A 21,961-nucleotide genomic window follows, 5' to 3' on the forward strand; every position below is an offset into this window, starting at 1 on the left:
CATTGGTTTTTCGAAGCTGTCTGGTGGGGTGCTCACTGGGAGCAGATGACAGTGGTAGAGGAGTCCAGGACTGGAATCAGAAAGCCAGGGTTCCGGCTCTGGTTCAGCAGCAGCAGCTTCCCTGCCTCACCATCTCCTTGTGTGTAAGATGAGCAACTGGACAGGGTCATGGATGACCAAGTAGCAACTCGCTGCTGAATTGAGTTTGTCCTATTTGGTGTTGTGATCTCGTGAAATTAGTTGATAGTATTTACAGACTCGAGGTTTCACATTAAAATGTAGATTTCAGGCTTCTCTGAAAAAATCAGACAATGTGACCGGACTGGGCCCCCTTTCCCACACAGCGACTCTCAATTGGAAGTGAATGGTGAACAGATGGGTCATTGCTCTGCGTTCACTTTCTCACCCACTGCCCGCTTGACTTGATAACATGACCCTCCTGTCCTTTGTTGCTGACTGAGTTGATGGCCTCTGGACTAAGTAAACTCTAAGAATGATCCAAATATTTTATAATTATATTCATCATAATATGTCCTCATTATGTGAAGAAAATATGCATGCATGCACACACACACACACACACATACACATGAGGCCAGCCTGAGAATAAACCAGGATTAGACTTCAAATAGCCACTGAAACGTGTAACATTTGAAAGGGGACAGAAGAAACACCTGAATTGCATGCTGACTCAGCAGCTAGTATTCTCCTTATGAGACAGCTTTGGGTCCTAGAGACCCTCCAGCCCTAGACTGTGATGCTCTGCCTTTTCAGAACCCTCTGCCCTTCCTTACTCCTGGCTGGTCATTAATGTGGCCTTGTTTTCCTTGATCTCCAGACTGCTTTATGGAGATTGTGGTTGGCTTCGACATTTCCACTCACCTGCCGGGTCAGCCATTGTTCCACGGCCACCCCCGGCTGCAATCATACCTCCCAAGCATCTTAGAGGACATCACCTCCATCAGGGGTGTCAGCTGCGGGGCAGGTGCAGAGGTGCAGGTGAGCGTGGCCTTTAAGGTGAACAGTGGCCAGAACGTCCCTGCCGAGTTCCAAATCTATCAGCAAACAATATTTGACAGCCTCCTGCAAGTCACCGTCAACGGGCCGACTCACCTGGATGCGCAGTTCCTGCAGTCCATGTGGGACACCTTTGAGAATGTGTCTACATCCCAAGGGCAGGTAACCAAGTCACTTTCTAGCTCCCATCTCCATGTCCGTTCGTTAGTTTCTCCCTCCCAGTTATACGTTTTGTTCTCGAGTCATCCCATTCTACGCTCTCCTCTTTCTCCAGGTGTTGCTCATCTTTTCAGATGGTCTTGGGGGTGAAAGCAAAATGATGCTTGAAGATCAATCGGACAGGCTCAGGGAAGCAGGTAAACTTGAAATTGAAAATGTAAATAATGAAGCAGGGGATGTGCTGAACAAGTCTCTACCTATGCGGGTGCTCTGGAACTTGGGGTTTGCCTGGCCCCTTGAAGCAAATGCCACTGGTGCCCTGCCCAACCCCTCTTGACCACACAGGCATCCCCCAGATACTGCAAATGCCACAGTCAAGTGCTTATTCCTGTGACCTTCTATAGCCTGGTGCCTATGGCTGACCCGACCAGTGACCTGATTCTTGGAGAGGAGGTTGGGGTTATAACGTATTCCACCTGATGGATGGAGGCAAGGGTAATTAATACAGAGGGCTATAGAAGCCCAGCACCCTTGCCTGAAGTATACAGCCTGTGCTCCAGAGTCCCTTGGGAATCAGACCAAGGCAAGGACTTCATGGAGACATCCTTGTCCACAACCTCCACTTCTCTTTGCTGCTTCTCTCTCTACCTCGGTAAGCCACACACACACAGATTCCTCTCCCAGATGCAGCTTCTAGGGAACCTAAGACGCTTGCTGTCTCTGTCTGTGATGCTCCATTTCTGCTCCCAGCTCATCTGAAACTATGACATGGACAGGGGAGAAGCAGTGAGGAGTGCTTTTCAAAATCCATGACGCAGTCTTTCCCATGGAAAATCAGACACAATAGGAAGTGTCTTAGGGTCCCTAGAAGCTGCATCTGGGAGAGGAAACTGTGTGTGCGTGGCTTACCAAGGTAGAGAGAGAAGCAGCAAAGAGAAGTGGAGGTTGTGGACGAGGGTGTGTTTCCATGAAGTCCTCACCTTGGTCTGATTCCCGAGGGACTCTGGAGCACAGGCTGTACACTTCAGGCAGGGGTGCTGGGCTTCTGTATCCCCCTGCATTAATTACCCTTGCCTCCATCCATGAATTCTCCAGGCCAGAACACTGGAGGGGGGTAGCCTTTCCCTTCCCCAGGGGATCTTCTCAACCCAAGGATCGACCCTATGTCTCCCATATTGCAGGCGGATTCTTTACCAGCTGAGCCATGAGGGAAGCCCAAGTGAAGTAGGTCAGAGAGAGAAAGACAAATATTTACAAAACAGATATAGACTCACAGACATAGAAGACAAACGTATGGTTATCAAAGGGGATAGTGGTGGGGCAGATAAATTAGGAGTTTGAGATTAACATATGCTCAAGTATGTATAAGACAGATGAACAGCAGGGACCTACTGTAGAGCACAGATACTGACATATATTAGGCATCTTAGAATAACCTATGTGTATGTATATATATAACTGAATAACTTTGCTGTGCCCTTCAAACTAACACAACACTGTAAATTTTTTTACACAATACTTCAATTTTTAAAGTGGTGAGAAAAAGTATGTTACTAGCTACCTTTCTTAAAAATTGCTTTCAGATGCCCAAGAACTTCATTAGGACTGGTGGTGAGGTATTAAACACAGTCTTCTGCTAGTCTTTTTGTGTAAGATTTCTTAGATTTCGTACTGAAGTCAGGAACCAGTGCCTCATGTGTGTACAAAAGATGCAGGCAATGCCGCTGTTGCGTTCTTCAGTGTCAAGAGCACTTCTTTCTCTTATTTCCCCCTCTTTCTGATTCTTTGAATCATGTTCACTGGAAGGAAATAGATGGGCTTTCCTTCTTTCGGGAGTGTGATTCCTTGGGTTTTATCACCACTTTTTTTGCTGCCTAGGACTTGATGCTTTGCTGGTGGTGTCCCTAAATGAAACCGCTCACGATGAGTTTTCCAGCTTCGAATTTGGAAAAGGGTTTGACTACAGGACTCACCTGACCATTGGAATGAAGGAACTGGGCAGTATGCTATCACAGTATCTGGTGAGTTGCTGAACAAAAACCCCACGTTATTCAAAATGCCCTGGGAGGTCTTCCCTGTGGTCCAGTGGTTAAGAATCCGCCTGCCAGTGCAGGAGACGTGGGTTCCAGGAATATTCCATGCCTCAGGGCAACTAAGCCCGTGTGCCACAACTGCTGAAGCCTGGGTGCCCAGAGCCTGTGCTCCACACACAGCAACATAGCCCCTGCTTGCTGCAACTAGGAAAGCCCTCGATAACGAAGACCTAGTGCAGTCAAAAATAAATAGATAAATCTTTTCAAAAAATGCCCTGGGAACAAGACTGGAATCTTGATGAGTATTCTCAAAGATTCCCTTGTTTGCCCTAAATTCAGTACATGGTCTTTAGCATATGAAAAAGTGTGACAGCCCAGAGCATTGGTTTTTGTTTCCCCATGACCTTTCACCCTTTGTCATCTCACCAAATGAAAGCTGAGGAAACTGAAAACCCAACCAACCCCTAATCAAATAATAATTAAAAAAACACACACACACACAAACACACAAAACCCAGCAGTTTCTGCTGCAGAAATCCCAAGAAACAAGAGCCTGTCGACTAGGAACCAGCCAGTGGTCATCTGTGTGGTGAGTGCCCCTTCTATAAATAGAGATCATTTCCTTGGAGAAGGTATGTTGCCCGTACAATTGCTAATCTGATGCTTTCTCTTCAAGGTTAAAAAAAAACAAAAAACAAAAAAACCCTCTTATTCTTTGCAGTTCCTCACCCAATGAGAGAGGACGGGCTGTAGGTGGTGAATTATGATTTGCGTCAGTTCAGTTCTTATGTGATGAATTTCCACACCGTGGCTTCTCACTCAGTGTTTCTTTTTCCCAGGGGAACATTGCAGAGAGGACGTGTTGCTGTCAGTTTTGCAAATGCCCAGGAATTCCAGGACCTCAGGGGAGCCAAGGGCCACAAGCCTCCCAGGTACCATTCAGTTGTGACACTGTCCTACCTAATGGGCTTTGATTTGGTACAGATGGAACTGAGACTGAGTGGGTGGGTTTTCAGCCTTCACTTGATGCTGAGGTAATTACTTTGGGCCGTTCGTGTGACTTCTCTGGGGTAGGAGCCAGATCATAAAGGTTCACATTTTAAAAAAAATTATTTTATTGAAATATAGTTGATTTGCAAGGTTGTGTTAATTTCTACTATACAGCTAAGTGATTCAATTATATACACACACATATACAGAGAGAAATAGATATACATTCAGTTATACATATATATATACACACACACATTCTTTTTCCATAAGCCTATAATAAACCATTATGGTTTATTATAGGATATTCAGTATGGTTCCCTGTGCTCCACAGCAGCAACTTGTTTATCTGTTTTATATATAGTAGTGTGTATCTGCTAATCTGAACTCCTAGCTGATTCCTGCCCTCCGTCCCCTTTGGTAGCCATAGGTTTGATTCCCATGTCTGCGAGTCTATCTTTGTTCTGCAAATGCATCCATTTGTATAATTTCTTAAATTCCACATATACATGATATCATAAGACGCTTGTCTTTCTCTTTCTGGCTTACCTCACTTCACATGATGATCTCTAGGTCCACCCATGTGGTTGCAATTGGCATCATTTCATTCTTTTTATGGTTGAGTAATATTCCATGGTATAAATATACCACATCTTCTTTACCCACTTCTCTGTTGACGGACATTTGGGTTACTTCCATATCTTGGCTATTGTAAACAGTGCTGCTATTAACATTGGAGTGTGCGTCTTTTCAAATTAGAGTTCTTTTTTTTCAGATATTTTCCCAAGAGTGGGATCACAGAATTGTATGACAACTCTATTTTTAGTTCTTTGAGGAACCTCCGTACCGTTTCTATAGTGGCTGCACAAATTTTCATTCCTTCCAACAGTATAGGAGGGTTCAGAAGACTCGCTTTTGATTCTACTATTAAGAATGACTCCTTTTTTTTTCTTACGTAGACTTTGGGGTATTGCTCCTTGGCTTCGCAATTTAGACTTTAGACAGTTTTAAAGGTGGCAAGAGGTGTTAGAAATGGTGGGGAAAGTTTTGCTTCATGAACACTGGGTCATGACTGAACTACAAAAAGAGTGTAGCTTTGCAGAGCCTTGCCTTTAAAAAATGAATTACACAGCGATAGCATAAATAAGTATATGTTATATAAATATATCACACATATATATACACACATATATATATATCATGGTATTTTAATTCCGTGGAATGCTCTAAGGGAATGAAAATGAATGAACTACAACTACACATGACAACAGGTATAAAATTTATAAACACAATAATGGCCAAAAAAAAAAAAGGCAAAACACAGAAAAGTGCATATGGTATGATAGATTTATAAAAAGTTTGAAAACAGGCAAAACTAACCTACAGTTATTCTATCCAGGGATGAATAATTAAGTAGTGAAGTATTTTTCAAAGACTTGGAAATATCATCATAAAAGCAAGCGTCTGTTCCCAGGGAAGGGATGGGGACTGCTTTGTGATTGGGGTAGCGGCTAAGTGTGGGTATCAGCCATGTCCTATTTCTTGGCCTGGGCAGTGGTTACACTGATATTCACTTCATAACAATTAAGTTGTACCTTTATAGTCTATTTACTTTTATGCACTTTTTCAAATACATTTTAGATCGCACAATGAAAAGGAGTCTGGTTTATTTGAAGGGCTTAAAAATGATTCTTGCTCAGGAGTCACACTGTCCATCCTTGTGAAAAGATAATTGATCTCAGCCTTTTTACTGACTTCTTGATGAAAGTGAAAGAGGAGAGTGAAAAAGTCGGCTTAAAGCTCAACATTCAGAAAACGAAGATCATGGCATCTGGTCCCATCACTTCATGGGAAATAGATGGGGAAACAGTGAAAACAGTGTCAGACTTTATTTTTCTGGGCTCCAAAATCACTGCAGATGGTGACTGTAGCCATGAAATTAAAAGACGCTTACTCCTTGGAAGGAAAGTTATGACCAACCTAGATAGCATATTCAAAAGCAGAGACATTCCTTTGCCAACAAAGGTCTGTTTAGTCAAGACTATGGTTTTTCCAGTAGTCATGTATGGATGTGAGAGTTGGACTGTGAAGAAAGCTGAGCACCGAAGAATTGATGCTTTTGAACCGTGGTGTTGGAGAAGACTCTTGAGAGTCCCTTGGACTGCAAGGAGATCCAACCAGTCCGTTCTAAAGGAGATCAGTTCTGGGTGTTCTTTGGAAGGAATGATGCTAAAGCTGAAACTCCAATACTGCCACCTCATGTGAAGAGTTGACTCATTGGAAAAGACTCTGATGCTGGGAGGGAATGGGGGCAGGAGGAGAAGGGGACGACAGAGGATGAGATGGCTGGATGGCATCACCGACTCGATGGACGTGACTTTGAGTGAACTCTGGGAGTTGGTGATAGACAGGAAGGCCTGGCGTGCTGCGATTCATGGGGTTGCAAAGAGTTGGACACGACTGAGTGACTGAACTGAACTGAGTATATTTTTATGGAAATACAGTTGTTTTGCAATGATGTGTTCATTTCAGGCATACAGCATGGTGTTTCATACACGTGTATGTGTATTGTTTTTCAATAACTCTTTTGCATTATAGATTATTACAAAATATTGAGTAGAGTTCCCAGTGTTATCCGGTAGGACCTTATTGTTTACCTATTTTATTCATAGAAGTGTGTATATATTAATCCCGAACTCCTAATTTATCCCTCCCCTGGACTTTTTACTGAGTTACGATGTTTTGTTTAGCACAGTTTCCTTTCTTATTGTGTTGCTGGAGACTAGAATTCTATTCCAAGAGTGCAACCTCCCAGTGTACTGAGCAGACAGTGGGGATCTGTGTTAGAGGGTGAGGAAAGCAGACCTCAAGTGAGATCCTTGCCAAACATAAACCAGGAGACAATGAAACAAGAGAGGGAGAGAAGACAGCAGATTACAGCAGATAGAGCTGATAGGGAGAAGGCTCCTTCTTGTCCTCAAAAAAAAAAAAAGGAAGAAAGTAAAGTGATGTCTTTGGAAATGTTCTCAGTTTGCCTGCTGAAGGGGTCGTGGTGGACACTGCTATCCTCCATGCAACCCCCCAGGCACAGACCTGGCCCTGAAGGACATGCGGGCTCCAAACCCAGCCTTCTGGAGACATCGGGAGGGCTGCCTCTGCAGAGAGCTTCAGAGCCGAGAGCCAGGACCAAAGCCAGCCCCAGCGCTTGTCCAGCTCTCCCCAAACTCACAGCCGCACCTGCAAAACCACAGCTAGGCTGGAGGGAGGGACTTGCCTGAAATGCCTAATGTAACAGGTCTGAGTTGATGAAGGATGACTAAGATGGGTTTTTCTCTTTCCCCGCAGGGCTCTCCAGGTGTGAAAGGCAGCAGAGGACACAGGGGAGAGGAGGGAGAGCCTGTAAGTTTTGTGACTCGCCGCCCACCACACTCTTTCCTTTTCCATTAAAAAAGCTTTATTCTGCAGAAGGAATAGTGGGGTTTTGTTTATATGCCTTTTGAGTTTGAGGGGGTGGGGTGGGTTGCCTTTTCCCCCCTTCTCTTTGTCTGCGTCACGAGGCACTTGCTGAATCTACTTTTGGGGGAAGAAGGGAGCAGAGTCTCCTATGTTGTGCCCGGCACATTTTTGGCGGGTGGCAAGGAACTGGGCACCCTCCCTCTGCCCCCGCGTAGGGTGAAGGCTGAGCGGGTGTCTCTCTGGACCGGCAGCCCAGTGCTTCCAGTGTGGAAAGAGAAGCGGGCAAAGCACCCGCACATATGGTGTCATGGTCCTACGCTGCACAAGGCTTTTGAATGTCAGTCGTTGACTCCCAAACCGTAACTCTCTCTTGGTTTCATCAATTAAATTATAAAAATGGATTTGGAGGAATGGAAACCACTTGGGTAGCTCCACTGGGATGGGAAAGTTCAGGAGGTATCCAGTTGTCTGCATAGCAAGTTGTGAAAGCACAGCCTCCAGCGTCGGATGGCCCAAGGCTGACCTAGACGTGAAACCTTAATAAGATATGTTAAGTTCTTGACCCTTGGTTTCCTGTCTGTCAACTTATAAATTTCTCTAAGACTATAGTTTACCCACCCTGTACCTGTGGAGGGGTTATGGAGCTGACTGAGCCAGTCAGGATTTGAGTGAGGGGAAGAGTGTCACCCACTGCCCGACTGTGAGCCTGCAGCTGGCTGAGTCCAAACAGCGGGGACATTTTGGTTCCTCTTATCACCTGCAATGCGGGAGACCTGCGTTCTATCCCTGGATTTGGGGAGATCCCCTGGAGAAGGGAAAGGTTACCCACTCCAGTGTTCTGGCCTGGAGAATCCCGTGGACAGAGGAGCCTGGCTGGCCACAGTCCATGGAGCTGCAAAGAGTCAGACACAACTGAGCCACTTTCGTTCACTTTCACTTTCAGCAACCTGCGGCCATGGGTGAGGCCTCCTGCTTTTACTGCAAACAATCCTCATTAAAAAGAAAGAAAGCAAAGCAGTGAAAGGAAAATTGCCTCTCCTCTCACCTACCGGGAGGGAGAGAACTAAGTTCATTGCTAGTATTTATCCACACAGCAAACCACGAGCACCTTCTGTGCACCCAGATCTGAGCCAAGCCTCCAGGACACAATGGGGAAAGAGACAGCTGGGGATTCCAGCTCTCAGGAAACACAGTATTATTCTTTTCTTGCGACTCATTTTATTCTAGCCCTTGTGTGTGCATGCGTGCTAAGTTGCTTCAGTCGTGCCTGACTCTTTGCGACCCCATGGACTGTGGCCCACTAGGCTCCTCTGCTCATGGGATTCTCCAGGCAAGAATACTGGAGTGGGCAGCCTTTCCTTTCTCCAGGGGATCTTCCCAACCCAGAGATTGAACCCAAATCTCCTGCATTTCGGGCAGATTCTTTACCATCTGAGTCACCAGGGAAGCCCATTCCAGCCCTTACCTGTATTTTAAATATTTCCGGGAGAAGCTGGACTAATGAGAGATGCACAGGCCACTGACCTTGGGTGCTCTTCCCTGTGCGGATGTTCTAATTTGGGGGTTCTTTAACTGGGGAGTCCTTCCTGTGAGCACTGGCTTGAGGCAGTGTCACTTCTGATCAGCTGCTTCTGCTCAGCTCCTGTCCCCTGGAACCAACTTGCTTCTCTGCCGTGAGCATGGTGATTTTTCCAGGATGGTTGGGGCCTGGGCAAGATGTCAGGGCCAACATGTGTCAGGGGAACATTTGAAATGTGGCTGCAAGTGATGTGACTTCAGACCTTTGGCTGTGCTTTCTGTTGAGGGCAGGGAAGCAACTGAGCTCACGTCACATGTTAGTGTGGTCTCGGATCTGTACAGAAGCACTGAAGGGAAAATGTTTGAATCCAGGGGAAAAACAGACTTAATGAACCAGTGTGCAGGGGATTTTGCTTTAACTGGAGCTCAGAGTGCCCTGTTCTGGCTTCACTCTGGAAGAGTAAACGGCTGGCAGCTTTCTGGCAAAAGAATCACTATGGATATCTGTTTGGGTACCTTTCCCTAGGGAGCTCGAGGAGAAATTGGACCCCAAGGAAACAGAGGGAATGCAGGATGTCCAGGGCAGCCAGGTCAAAAGGTAAATGTTTCATTTTAAGTTCCCTATGGCATCTTCTGTCTCTCCTCCATTCCCTCTCTCTTCCATCCCTCCTCCCACTTTCCCTGTCTCTAATTATATGTTAGTTTCTTCCTCTGCAGATTAAGTCTCTTTAGTCATTTCAAGAAATTATAAGCATTAATTAAATTCCACCCATAACCTTTCTGTGGCTGTATAACCAAAAGTAACTAAAGGAATACACAGACACTCTTAATGGAAGCAGCCCCTTCCCACCCCAATAGGCTGTGAATCCACGTTCGGTCTTTGACATGCCAATGAGAGATATTTAATCTTTTACAGGGAGCCAGAGGATTTTCTGGATATAAGGTACGTGTGGTTACTTCTAAGTCAAATTTGACTTCCTTAATTTGCCCATTAGGTGGCAAAGATCTGCCTTGTCTGTCTTTCAGGGAGAACACGGAGATGATGGGATTGATGGACTGGATGGGGAAGAGGTAAGCCATTTTTCTTCAAGTGCCACAAAATCATCATCAGATCAATGTATCTCTTTAATGGGAATTTCGTTTGCATTGTCTTCTTTCAGGGCTTTCATGGACTTCCTGGGAAAAAGGGAGAAAAAGGTGATCCAGGTTCCCAGGTAACACTTTTTCATACATCAAAGAAGGAGAATTTGGCATTAGAGGTAGTCTTAACTGTAGTGTGTCAGAGGTTGGGAGGAAGAAAGTGGACATCTGACTGGCATACAGTGAAGCCTATTACCACTGAATAGATGGTGCATCCCCATTTGGGGCAAGTGGGTAACTATGCGATTTTCAAGAATTTCCAAGCTAGAAAGATCCAAGGCTTGCAAGAACCTGTGAGCAAGAATCTTTTGCAAGATTGCAATCTGCTTGCAAGAATCTTTTCAGAAGTCTGCAAGTGAATCCATTTGCCCATCAGCAATTTGTTTCCTTTATTGCATCCAAAAAAAAAAAAAAAAGCAAGAGAATGAGACAGAATTATTTTGGTGGACTTGATATAGCAAATCACAATGATACATATATATATATATATATATATATATATATATATATATACATGTTTATTTATTTTCAGTTCACTTCAACACTCATTAATGTGTGCCTCTTTGGTTCCAAGCAGCTCTCCTTTTATGTTCTGATTCACTTATTTATTAAATACTTTGAATACCTGGCGTGCGTCAGGCACTGAGTTATGTACAGAAGACTCAGAGATTAACCAGACTGTCCTTGTCCTCAGGGATCCTTTGGTGTGGTTGGGAAGACAGAGATATCAGTAGCTAATGGAACGCAGGATGTGGTTGGGATCATGTTATAGGCGACTGTGTGGTCCCAGAGAACAGTGGGGAGGGAGTGCAGGAAATCTTTCTGGAGGAAATGATCCCTGAACTGAAGATGAATAGGAATTAGCAAGATGTGGAGAGAGGGCATTCCAGACAGAGGGAGCGGTTTTTTAAAATTTTAATTGGAGGCTAATTGCTTTACAATATTGTGGTGGTTTTTGCTATACATTGACATGACTCAGCCATGGTGTACATGCATTCCCCATCCTGAAGCCCCCTCAATTCCTTCCCCACCGCATCCCTCTGGGTTGTCCCAGGGCACTGGCTTTGAGTGGCCTGCTTCATGCATTGAACTTGCACTGGTCATCTATTTCACATATGGCAATATACATGGTTCAGTGCTATTCTCTCAAATCATCTCACCCTCCCCTTCTCCCACAGAGTCCAAAAGTCTTTTCTCTTTGGCTGTCTTGCATATAAGGTCATCGTTCCTGTATCAGTGCTTTTCTTTCTGACTTCACTCTGTATAGTAGGCTCCAATTTCATCCGTCTCATTAGAACTGATTTAAATGTGTTCTTTTTAATGGCTGAGTAATATTCCATTGTGTATATGCACCACAACTTTCTTATCCATCCATTTAAGCAAAGACACGGAGGCTTGGGGGGGCCCTGAAAGTTGTTCTGCCTGTTATGAGCGTTAGGGTTCAGATGGAGGGAGCTGGGGTTCAAAAGGAGTTGGGAAGAGCTGGGAAAGGCACTGGTGAGCCAAGGAGAAGCCGTCTGGATCACAATCATTGGGAATGCGGAGCCTTAAAAGATTTTAAGCAAGGAGGTCACAATCCAATTTGCATTTTTAGAACTATTGCATGACGGTAGCGTGGAGGATGTGTTGGGGATGACATAGATGCAAGGCAAAGATGAGAGGTGGATCTGTAGTAATCAGGGTGAGAAGTGCTGAAGCCTTCAAATGAAGCAACAGACAAAAGACACATTAAGGATGTAATAGGGTCCAGGCTGGAGTGAGGTCCTGGCGTGCAAAATTTACGGAAGCACTTATTCTCAGAGTGATGTAGAGTGGGTGCCTGCCCAAATGTTGTACCCTTGGTATCTTGTTTGTCTCACCGTGGCTCTGGCTCCAGGATGTCAGATTTATTCAAGTTAACTAAAATGAAAACTTCTGCTCTCCTGTCGTGTGCTTGACGGCCATCGATGGCCAGGGGCTAGTGTACTGGACAGTGTGGATGGACAACCTCTCCATCTCTGCGGAAGGTTCTAGAGGGCGGTGCTAGACCATGAGAACTTTTACCTTTTCTCAGCCTCATTATAAATAGTCCTGACCGTAGGTTTCGAACTGGGCTTGGTTCTGCTTGAGAGGCTGAAAAGAATCTAGCTGGGAGAGAGGAATGTGAATCATTTTGTCTGATGGATTTTCTCCCCTACAGTCGCCACAACACTTGATATTTTAACACCCTCCTGCAAGCTAACTTGGAGCTCATTTTATTTATTTTTTTTCAGGGCAGCCCAGGTTCCAGAGGCCCCCCTGGGGAATATGGGGACAAGGGTTTCCCAGGGGATCCTGTAAGTTTCTGGGGCCCAGATGGTCCTGAATTGTGTAGTTACTCCACATTTCCTGTCTTTTTTTTCTCTTGTGTTTCCTCTCACCTGTAGGCAAACACATGACTTGGGAGGGGTGTAGTAGGTATTGACTGAGGCTTATTTGGTTGAGGTAAGCCTGCATATGGTCTGGGCTGATTATATATAAAAAACTCAGAGATGGGAACAAAAATGCCATCTTATTCATTTTCAGACTTTCAAGTTCCTTTGGGAACGAAATTTCCATAATTTTGCTTACTGAGTTTTCAATCCTGTAGATTCCCTCATGCAGACTCGATTACAGGGGAGTCTTGCTACGTCTTTGAGTGAGTGGCATGGGCCTGTCTGGATGGGTGCACTAGTGAAGCTGCCAGTATAGAGGACGGAGAACCACTGTGAGCTCAGCAAGCACTCGTAACTCTTCATTTCTCACTAAGCCTCCTTCAGATTTACTTTCATCTTTAAAAAAAAAATTGTGTTTCAAACATGGAGAATTTTCTCCCACCTCTCATTATTTAGCCCAGATTAGCTTAGTTCTTGAACATTGTACTATTTTGAGAAAATTTAAAAAAGGCTGATATTTCTTGTTTCTGAAGTACTCTTTAAATCTTCCTCTAGGGTAATCCAGGACAAAGCAGTACCATCAAAGGACAGAAGGGCTCCAAAGGAGAACAAGGAAGACAAGTAATTGGATCTATTTAATGTATATGAGTTGATTAATTCTGTTATGGAGCTGAGGCTTTCTTAAAGCCTAAATTATTTAGTAAAATACATAACCCTTTTTTATAATTGAACAATCACTCCTAAGTTTAAGAGAGCCTTATTTTCTTAAAATCAGGCATGCCTGTAGTAGCTAACATCTCTATGGGGAAAATCATCACATTTCTGGCAGGTGATATTATTATATGGGGAAACTAGTCATAGCAATGCATGTTGCGATATCATTTTCCTCTTTAATACATGTATACCCAATAGGGTTAATATGCAGAAATATTCTGGCATGACGCATCTGTTCAGTTTAATGGTACTTGATGTTGTTATGCTGATGCCTTTGTCACTTCTTCAGAATCTTTTGCCTTATGATCTTGGGGGAATGATTTTCTTTCCAGGGTAGAACCGGGCAGAAAGGGACACAAGGCAGTCCTAGCTCCAGAGGGAGCAGGGTAAGTATTTCCATGGACATTTATTGTCCCTCCTTATCACCTGAAGATGCCACAGAGGCATTCAGAATATGTGTCCCTGCAGTCAACTGATCCAAGAGTCCTATCTTGACACTGTTGTCATTCGGGGTCAAGATAGCTCAGTTGGTGAAGAATCCAACTGCAATGCAGGAGACTCCCGTTCTATTCCTGGGTTGGGAAAATCCACTGGAGAAGGGATAGGCTACCCACTCCAGTATTCTTGGGCTTCCCTTGTGGCTCAGCTGCTAAAGAACCCACCTGCAATGTGGGAGACATGGGTTTGATCCCTGGGCTGGGAAGATCCCCTGGAGAAGGGAAAGGCTACCCACTCCAGTATTCTGGCCTGGAGAATTCCATGGACTGTATAGTCCTTGGGCTCGCAAAGAGTTGGACACGACTGAGCAACTTTCACTTTCACAATTCTTTGTTTTGAGGGGCTTTCCTATGCATTATATGATATTTTGCAGCATCCCTGGTCTCTACACACTAGAGATCAGTAGCACCCACTTTCCTGAGTTGTGGCATCCAAAAATGTCTGCAGATCTTGCCAGATTTCAGTCGAGAATCATGATGGGCGGCAAATTGCTCCTGGTTGAGAAACATTGTGATGGTGTGTTTTCCCCTTTCCACCTTCTGGAAGCTTTTAAATGCCTTTGGAGAGAGCCAATGATTTTCATATAAAAATCCTCCTCCAGTAGCTCAGCCTCTTTGAGCTTTTTAAAGAACATTAGGAAATATATATCTTCCCTGGTCGCTCAGAAGGTAAGGAATCTACCTGCAGTGCAGGAGATCCGGTTCAATCCCTAGGTCAGAAAGACCCCCTGGAGAAGGAAATGGCAACCCACTCCAATATTCTTGCCTGGAATAATCCCATGGACAGAAGAGCCTGGCTGGCTACAGTCCATGGGGTCGCAAAGAGTCGGACATGACTGAGCGACTCACACTCAGATATACTCTCTTCCTCTTCGTATATCACCAGTGGGAAAGATACATCACAGATAATAATAAATTCTTCCTGAATAAACCAGAACATTGGCGATTAGGGCTGAGCCAGTGGCAACCTTGAGATGCTGCGCACATTCCGTGTGAGATCAAGCTGAAGACAGAAATGTTGGATCTCCCCTTCTTTTTAAAGAACAGCCAAGAAACCACTTTCCCTTTGTGGACTACTGAAATTAGAGAGTATGTTTATAATGTATTAGAAACCCACTCATCATGCACTCAGACAGAGATAGTAAAAAGAAATGACATACAATATCCTAGATTTGGTCCTGGGTTTTGGTCAAGGGAATACTGGAAACACTTGGCTTCCTTTTCTGTTATAAATTTGGAATCTTCCTGCCACTTTGAAAGCTGTGGCTTTTGCCTCTCTCTCTGGGAGAGATAACGGGTGAATGTTTTAATTCCTCCTGCCTTTGTTTATCTTGACTCAGTTCTTAAGGGAAAAGGTCTCCCGCTGGATGACTTAGGCCTCCCAATGCTACTAGTGAAATTCTTTGGGACGTTGCCCTCCTCTCCACACAAGATAATTGAAATTAATCAGAGGAAGCAGGAGATCAGCAAGATGAACCAAATGCTATAAATCTTAAAGATAAACATGTAGTTTTGTTGGTTTGAAACAGCTTTATAGCAGTCACCATCAATCAGCACCTTTTAAAAAAAGAGGTGGTGGAGCCAGTTAAAGGATTACTACTTGGACAAACCAACCATTGACTTTAAGTCACTGCATAGACAGGCGGCTCAGCTTGTTTCTGCCATCCTCACCTACTTCCCCGCCCATCTCCTCCTCTAACCTCTTTCCTCTTGAATTAAACAAGGCAACATGGATGGATATAAAGCAGTGGCTTTTCTACTTCTCTTTCACCTTTCCAGTGAAGGCTAGAATTCTCTCTGATGGTCAGAGGATCTTAAATGGATGACAAATGCTAAAAACACAAGCAAACCTAAGACATCTCTTGGGTGATACAATTTCAATCTATTTAAATTGAATTGCTGCCCCAGCTCTTGAGAAAGCAATGGATCTGTGTACTAAGAACCAGACCATTTGAAAACATGTTCCAGGCCCATTTGGGGGCTTCCCTGGTGGCTCAGATAGTAAAGAATCTGCCTGCAATGCAGGAGGCCTGGGTTCAATCCCTGAGCCAGGAAGATCCCCTGGAGAAGGAAATGGCAACCCACTCCAGTATTCTTGCCTGGAGAATTCCATGCACAGAGGAGCCTGGTGGACTATAGTCCATGGGGTTACAAAGAGTTGGACATGCCTGAGTGACTAACACATTTTTCTTCCAGGCCCATTGCCTTTGGCCCATCAGGCACAAGGAATGCTTATAGATAATAGTATTTATACTTCTAGAGCACCTAATTTGTGCCTGGTCCAGTTCAAGTCATTTTCAAATATTAATTTGTTTAATCCTCGTAACAAATCTATCAGGTAGAAATTATGAGTATAGCCATTTTACAGATGAGAAAAAGCAAGAGACACTGGACAAACTGGCCAGGATTAGAACAGGTAGTGAATGTCGGAGCTGGGGTTTGAACCAGGTTGTCTCACTCCTAACCAGCCAGGCTCAGGTTCATTGTGCAATTGCTCTGTGCCACCCAGGCTTCAAAGAGCAAGGCTGAGCTCACAGCCATCTGACTTCTGAAGACACATCCCTAACCATTGTGCTGTACTGTCTGAATACAGAAGGAATGCTATTTTATCCTTGCTTTTTAATGAAGACAGAATTACGACATCATGAAAGAGTGACTTCAAACTTTATTTACTGTTCTTCTCCACTTTCAACTGTCAAGAGTTCTGTGAGTCACATCAAACAGCTGACAGATTACAAAGGGCAGCTTCTCTCAATGGGTATTTGCACTTTATAAGCAAAGAGTACCTAAATCAAGTACTCTAATCGTGGAGGAATTCTAATCATTAGCCAACCCGGTGGAGGGGATATTTGGTCAGGTGGTTTATTCTAAGAAGATTCAGGAGCTGGGCAGTTGAAAGAAACAGCTGTTCTGCAATCGTTTCATGGCTACCTTTCCAAATGAATGTAGGAAAAAAAAATATTTTTAAGTATTTGTTTTGGACATGAAGTAATCATAGTTTTTTATCACGACACAAAGTAGATTGATAGGTGAGATGTCCCTCTGGAACTCAGTGAGGCAGAACTGGGAGGTGAGCGGTGAAGACAGACCTCATCATAGCTTTTCAGGAAAAAAGTTAGGATCTGGGGCTTGGATATCTTCTTCTGGCTTAGCCACCCTCTGGAAAGCAGAGATAGCCACTAGGTGGAGAGCCTGCCCTGGCAACGTGAAGTTGCTTCTGGAGATGTGCAGCTGGATTTTGGCTTCAGGCCAGCTTTTCTCTGACGACCCTAATGGTGGCATTGTACCAGCACATGGACCCCACTGGCCATGTTCCTCTTGGAGAATTCCATGGAGTCTAACCCCTTGGGCCCATGAGGGGCACTGTGTGTCATGATGTTTCACTCTCCCCTAATATATGATCAGGGGCTGGGACAGAGGGCAGAGGATATGGCACAGCTTGTGCTCAGGCAGGAAACCTCTGATCAGCAGACAGGACTTTGTGGGATTTGCCTGAGTGGGTGGGCATCAGACAGGTGCTCTGGGATGATCTGATTCTCCAAACAGCCTCCCAGATAGTTGCCAGGGTTGTCAGCCTAGAGCTGAGTCTGTAATGACTTTTAGATTGGTTTGCAATCAATCCCCCAAATGTTAGTTAGTAATTAAGTGCCTGGTGTGTAAGCTTGTCTTTGGAGAGTGGCTCGGGGAAGTCATTTCTACAAGCTGCCTGTTACTCTGTCTGTCAAGAGCAAGAGAAGTCGGATTGCCTCTAAGTAGTCTCCATCTAGACACCCATTCACTAACCCTCTGTCTTTTCTGATCCAGGGAAGAGAAGGCCAGAGGGGAGTCCAGGGTGCCTTGGTGAGTAGCCTTTCTCTCCTGTCCTCTATGGGAGGTGGGGCCAATGAGCTAGCATTTGATAAGGGTGCTGCAGGAAGTGCAGAGCACTGGATATGGGCCTTCCCAACTGGTGGATCCAGTGTCCATCAATTAGGCTGCCAGACATAGGACAGACCTAGAGTAAGGCAAGCCTCCTTCATGAACACCTCAGAGACAGCGGACCTGCACAGTTCTGCAGACTCTGCTGTTCACACACCCTGGGCTTTGACTGCAAGACAGTGAAATTCTGTTTTAGAGTAAGCAATGGCCCGGAGTTCAATCCTTAGACAGCATGGAAGAGTACAATCCTAGGCAAAGAGGGGCACGATCCAAGTTAGACAAGACAGTTTCAGGTACCATGCCGTGGAGCACTAGTACTATGAAGGGAAAACCTATGTGGAAACTGTGTGAAGAGAATCTTAACCCTGAGAACTCATCCATCAGGGGGAACCGGGCATACCTGGACCTCAAGGTGAATCAGGAGCTGAAGGATTGCAAGGATCACAGGTGTGTTGGAATATTTATAATACTGATAATAATGCTGCTATTCTGATGGGAAGATGTAGTTCTGTATAAAAATAAAGTTGCCCCTGCCCTTCTCCTTGGTACATGTCTCAGGGATTCTGCATTTCCCTTTGCAGGTAGATGGCTTTGCCCCATTTCTGCAGCTCACTGATGAGGAAAGCTTGCTCTTGTGTGTACCTGGCATCGTGTCTGCATTTTAATCATAATGAATTATTGAGACCTTAATACTTCGTCACTAATCAGTATCCGGATCAACAAATTGGTTTTACTTAAGTGAGATCCTGAACACAGACTCCCATAAAGGAAAGTTAGAAATTGGCAACTGTTACTCACCTCTTCTGAAGCTAGCTCTACAGGGGGTGACAGTGCTTCCAGAATATCACTGATAGGGCTCCATTTGGGGCATCTGCATTTTCTCTTAGTCACATCATTAGTGAGATGGGCATTGGAGTTGCAACATCTCTTTCTTTTCCATGTCAGAAATATGCCAGGGTCACCCAAGAGAGTGGCTTTAGCACAAGGGGAGTTGGTCACCTTGCTATTCTTTGGAACTCTGCATTCAAACGAGTATATCTTTCTTTTTCTCTTTTGCCTTTTGCTTCTCTTCTTTCTCAGCTATTTGTAAGGCCTCCTCTGACAACCATTTTGCCTTTTTGCATTTCTTTTGCTTGGGTATGGTCTTGATCACTGCCTCCTGTATAATGTCGTGAACCTAGACGATCATTCACCTAGAGCCAGACATCCTGGAATGCAAAATCAATTGGGCCTTAGGAAGCATCACTACGAACAAAGCCAGTGGAAGTGATGGAATTCCAGTTGAGTTATTTCAAATCCTAAAAGATGATGCAGTGAAAGTGCTGCACTCAATATGCCAGCAAATTTGGAAAACTCTGCAGTGGCCACAGGACTGGAAAAGATCAGTTTTCATTCCAATCCCAAAGAAGAGCAATGCCAAAGAATGTTCAAACTACTGTACAATTGCATTCATCTCACATGCTAGTAAAATAATGCTCACAATTCTCCAAGCCAGACTACAACAGTACATGAACCGTGAACTTCCAGATGTTCAAGATGGATTTAGAAAAGGCAGAGGAACCAGAGATGAAATTGCCAACATCTTTTGAATCATAGAAAAAGCAAGAAATTTCCAGGAAAAAAGTATACTTCTGCTTTACTGATTATGCCGAAGCCTTTGATTATATAGATTACGATACAGTATGGAAAATTCTGAAGGAGATGGGAATATCAGACCACCTTACCTGTCTCCTGAGAAATGTGTATGCAGGTCAAGAAGCAACAGTTAGAACTGGACATGGAACAACTGACTGGTTCCAAACAGGGAAAAGTACGTCAAGGCTGTATATTGTCACCCTGCTTATTTAACTTATATGCAGAATACATCATGCAAAATGCCAGGCTGGATGAAGTGCAAGCTGGAATCAATATTGCCAGGAGAAATATCAATAACATCAGATACGCAGATAATATCACCCTTAAGGCTGAAAGTGAAGACGAACTAAAGAACCTCTTGATGAAAGAGGAGAGTGAAAAAGCTGGTTTAAAACTCAACACTCAGAAAACTAAGATCATGGCATCTGGTCCCATCACTTCATGGCAAATAGATGGGGAAACAGTGGAAACGGTGGATGACTTTATTTTCCTGGGCTTCAAAATCACTGCAGACTGTGATTGCAGCCATGAAATTAAAAGACACTTGCTCCTTGAAGGAAAAGCTATGACCAACCTAGAAAGCATATTAAAAAGCAGAAACATTACTTTGATGACAAAGGTCTGTCTAGTCAAAGCTATGGTCTTTCCAGTAGTCATGTATGGATGTGAGAGTTGGACTATAAAGAATGCTGAGTGCTGGAGAATTGATGCTTTTGAACTGTGGTGTTGGTTAAGACTCTTGAGAGTCCCTTGGACCACAAGGACATCCAACCAGTCTATCCTAAAGGAAATCAGTCCTGAATATTCATTGGAAGAACTGATGCTGAAGCTGAAACTTCAATACTTTGGCCACCTGATGAGAAGAACTGACTCACTGGAAAAGACCCTGATGCTGGGAAAGATTGAAGTCAGGAGGAGAAGGGGACAACAGAGGATGAGATGGTTGGATGGCATCATCGACTCAATGGATGTATTTGAGCCAAGCTCCGGGAGTTGGTGATGGACAGGGAGGCCTGGCGTGCTGCAGTCCATGGGGTTGCAAACAGCCGGACATGACAGCCAGCCTCAGTGCATCCCCAGCCTTTGTCGGGAGAGGAGTGATGTTACCTCAGCCCCTCCAGGATTCTATGATGCTCAGGCTGTGAACCAAGGTGGGCCAGGGGCTCTGACCACCATTTGCCCTGAGAAGCCAAACATCTTGGCTCAGAACAGCTGCTGTTCTGGTGATGAGAAGCTGCACCAGCACCGCCAGTTTCCCCTTCCGTGCAAGAGAACCATATGAGAACCAAGCAATTGATGGGAAGTACAGCAGAAAATATGTTTTAATTCCTCTGATAGAGATCTGCTGTGAAAATGTCCTTTTGTGCTAACTCAGAACAACTTGCTTTCTCTTTTACACATTGAAGTACTTTGGCCCAATAACTTGCCACATCAAAGAAGTCCATCTGCCTATTGTTTGTGTCTCGCTTCCTTCTTCTGTGGGTTTTATTTCCTCTTCAAGTCTCTTTTCCATTTCTACCCCTTACAGAGGGATAAGGTCTTATACCCAGGCAGGGAATTTCTCATAAAAGCTGCTCCACTGAGTCTGGACCTCCCAGCACCTTCTCTTCCGAGACAAGCTTAATCATGGTGTTAAACTGCTTGAAGGGCTGGACTGGTGCTTTTCCATGCGTGTCTTTCAAGAGCAGCAGCAAAGAAAGTCACTTTTCATTGACTTCATTGCATTTTGTTTCTTTTTTTACTACCAAAGGGAGCCAGTGGACCTCCGGGCGGGAAAGGAGAGAAGGGAAGCGAGGGACGCAAAGGACCTCAGGTGCGTGACTAAGGTGGTCTTGTCAGTGGCCTGCAACCTTCCTTCTCCTCTTGCTTCAAAAACATCTTCGCCCAGAGATTATTTTATATTATCTAGATGTGGAGTCTTTCACTTGAGGATTCACTTGGGACAAAATGGGGAAAAAGTACTTAGCACAGCTCAGATCCCTTGTTCATTCCCCCTTCTTCTTCCCTGGGGTTGATTCGGAAAGCACAGACCTACTTTATCTGCCTGAAGTAAGCCTTTAGGAGAATGCACATCACGCTAACTCAGGAACATTTAAAAACCTGATACATTATTCAGGCTTTTCTAACTTTTGAAAATTATCTGTGCCATGCCTGTCTCCATTGACGAGAGATATTTGAAACTGACTCTACCAAGATCGCTTGCTACCCAAATTTATTTGATTCCAAAGTTCAGCTTTGAATTCATTCCCTGAAGATACTTGGTTCCTGAGTTTCTGATGGTGAATAATGAGAGTGTGTATGAGAAGAGATTCATATGAAAAACGTTCTGAATCTGTTCACTTTTTCAGTGCAGATGGCGAGAGTCTAGAAGGCAAGGGTACCTGTGTTTGCTTAGTGATCTTCCCACCATGTTTGTGAGAGACCTTTTGGCCCCCTCTGCAGGTTCAGGACACATTCAGCATCCTTTTCACACACATGGGTGGCGCAGAGC

General features: G+C 44.5%; 1 protein-coding gene across 2 annotated transcripts in view; it reads left to right on the plus strand.

Annotated features, from left to right (window-relative positions):
• COL6A5 (collagen type VI alpha 5 chain) overlaps positions 1-21,961 on the plus strand; it is a 150,609-nt gene that overhangs the window by 59,151 nt on the left and 69,497 nt on the right. For both annotated transcript variants that reach the window (XM_086416162.1, XM_086416152.1), the window contains 15 exons: positions 839-1,179; positions 1,292-1,373; positions 3,055-3,197; positions 4,049-4,141; positions 7,545-7,598; positions 9,700-9,771; positions 10,090-10,116; positions 10,200-10,244; positions 10,334-10,387; positions 12,566-12,628; positions 13,262-13,327; positions 13,753-13,806; positions 17,722-17,757; positions 18,220-18,282; positions 21,221-21,283. In XM_086416162.1, the coding sequence (XP_086272288.1) occupies positions 839-1,179; positions 1,292-1,373; positions 3,055-3,197; positions 4,049-4,141; positions 7,545-7,598; positions 9,700-9,771; positions 10,090-10,116; positions 10,200-10,244; positions 10,334-10,387; positions 12,566-12,628; positions 13,262-13,327; positions 13,753-13,806; positions 17,722-17,757; positions 18,220-18,282; positions 21,221-21,283 (1,256 nt within the window). The remainder of the gene's footprint in view (positions 1-838; positions 1,180-1,291; positions 1,374-3,054; positions 3,198-4,048; positions 4,142-7,544; positions 7,599-9,699; positions 9,772-10,089; positions 10,117-10,199; positions 10,245-10,333; positions 10,388-12,565; positions 12,629-13,261; positions 13,328-13,752; positions 13,807-17,721; positions 17,758-18,219; positions 18,283-21,220; positions 21,284-21,961) is intronic.

This window comes from Bos grunniens, chromosome 1, assembly GCF_055505025.1.
Source record: "Bos grunniens cultivar Pamir isolate PY7600 chromosome 1, Bosgru_T2T1.0, whole genome shotgun sequence".
Lineage (NCBI taxonomy): Eukaryota > Metazoa > Chordata > Mammalia > Artiodactyla > Bovidae > Bos > Bos grunniens.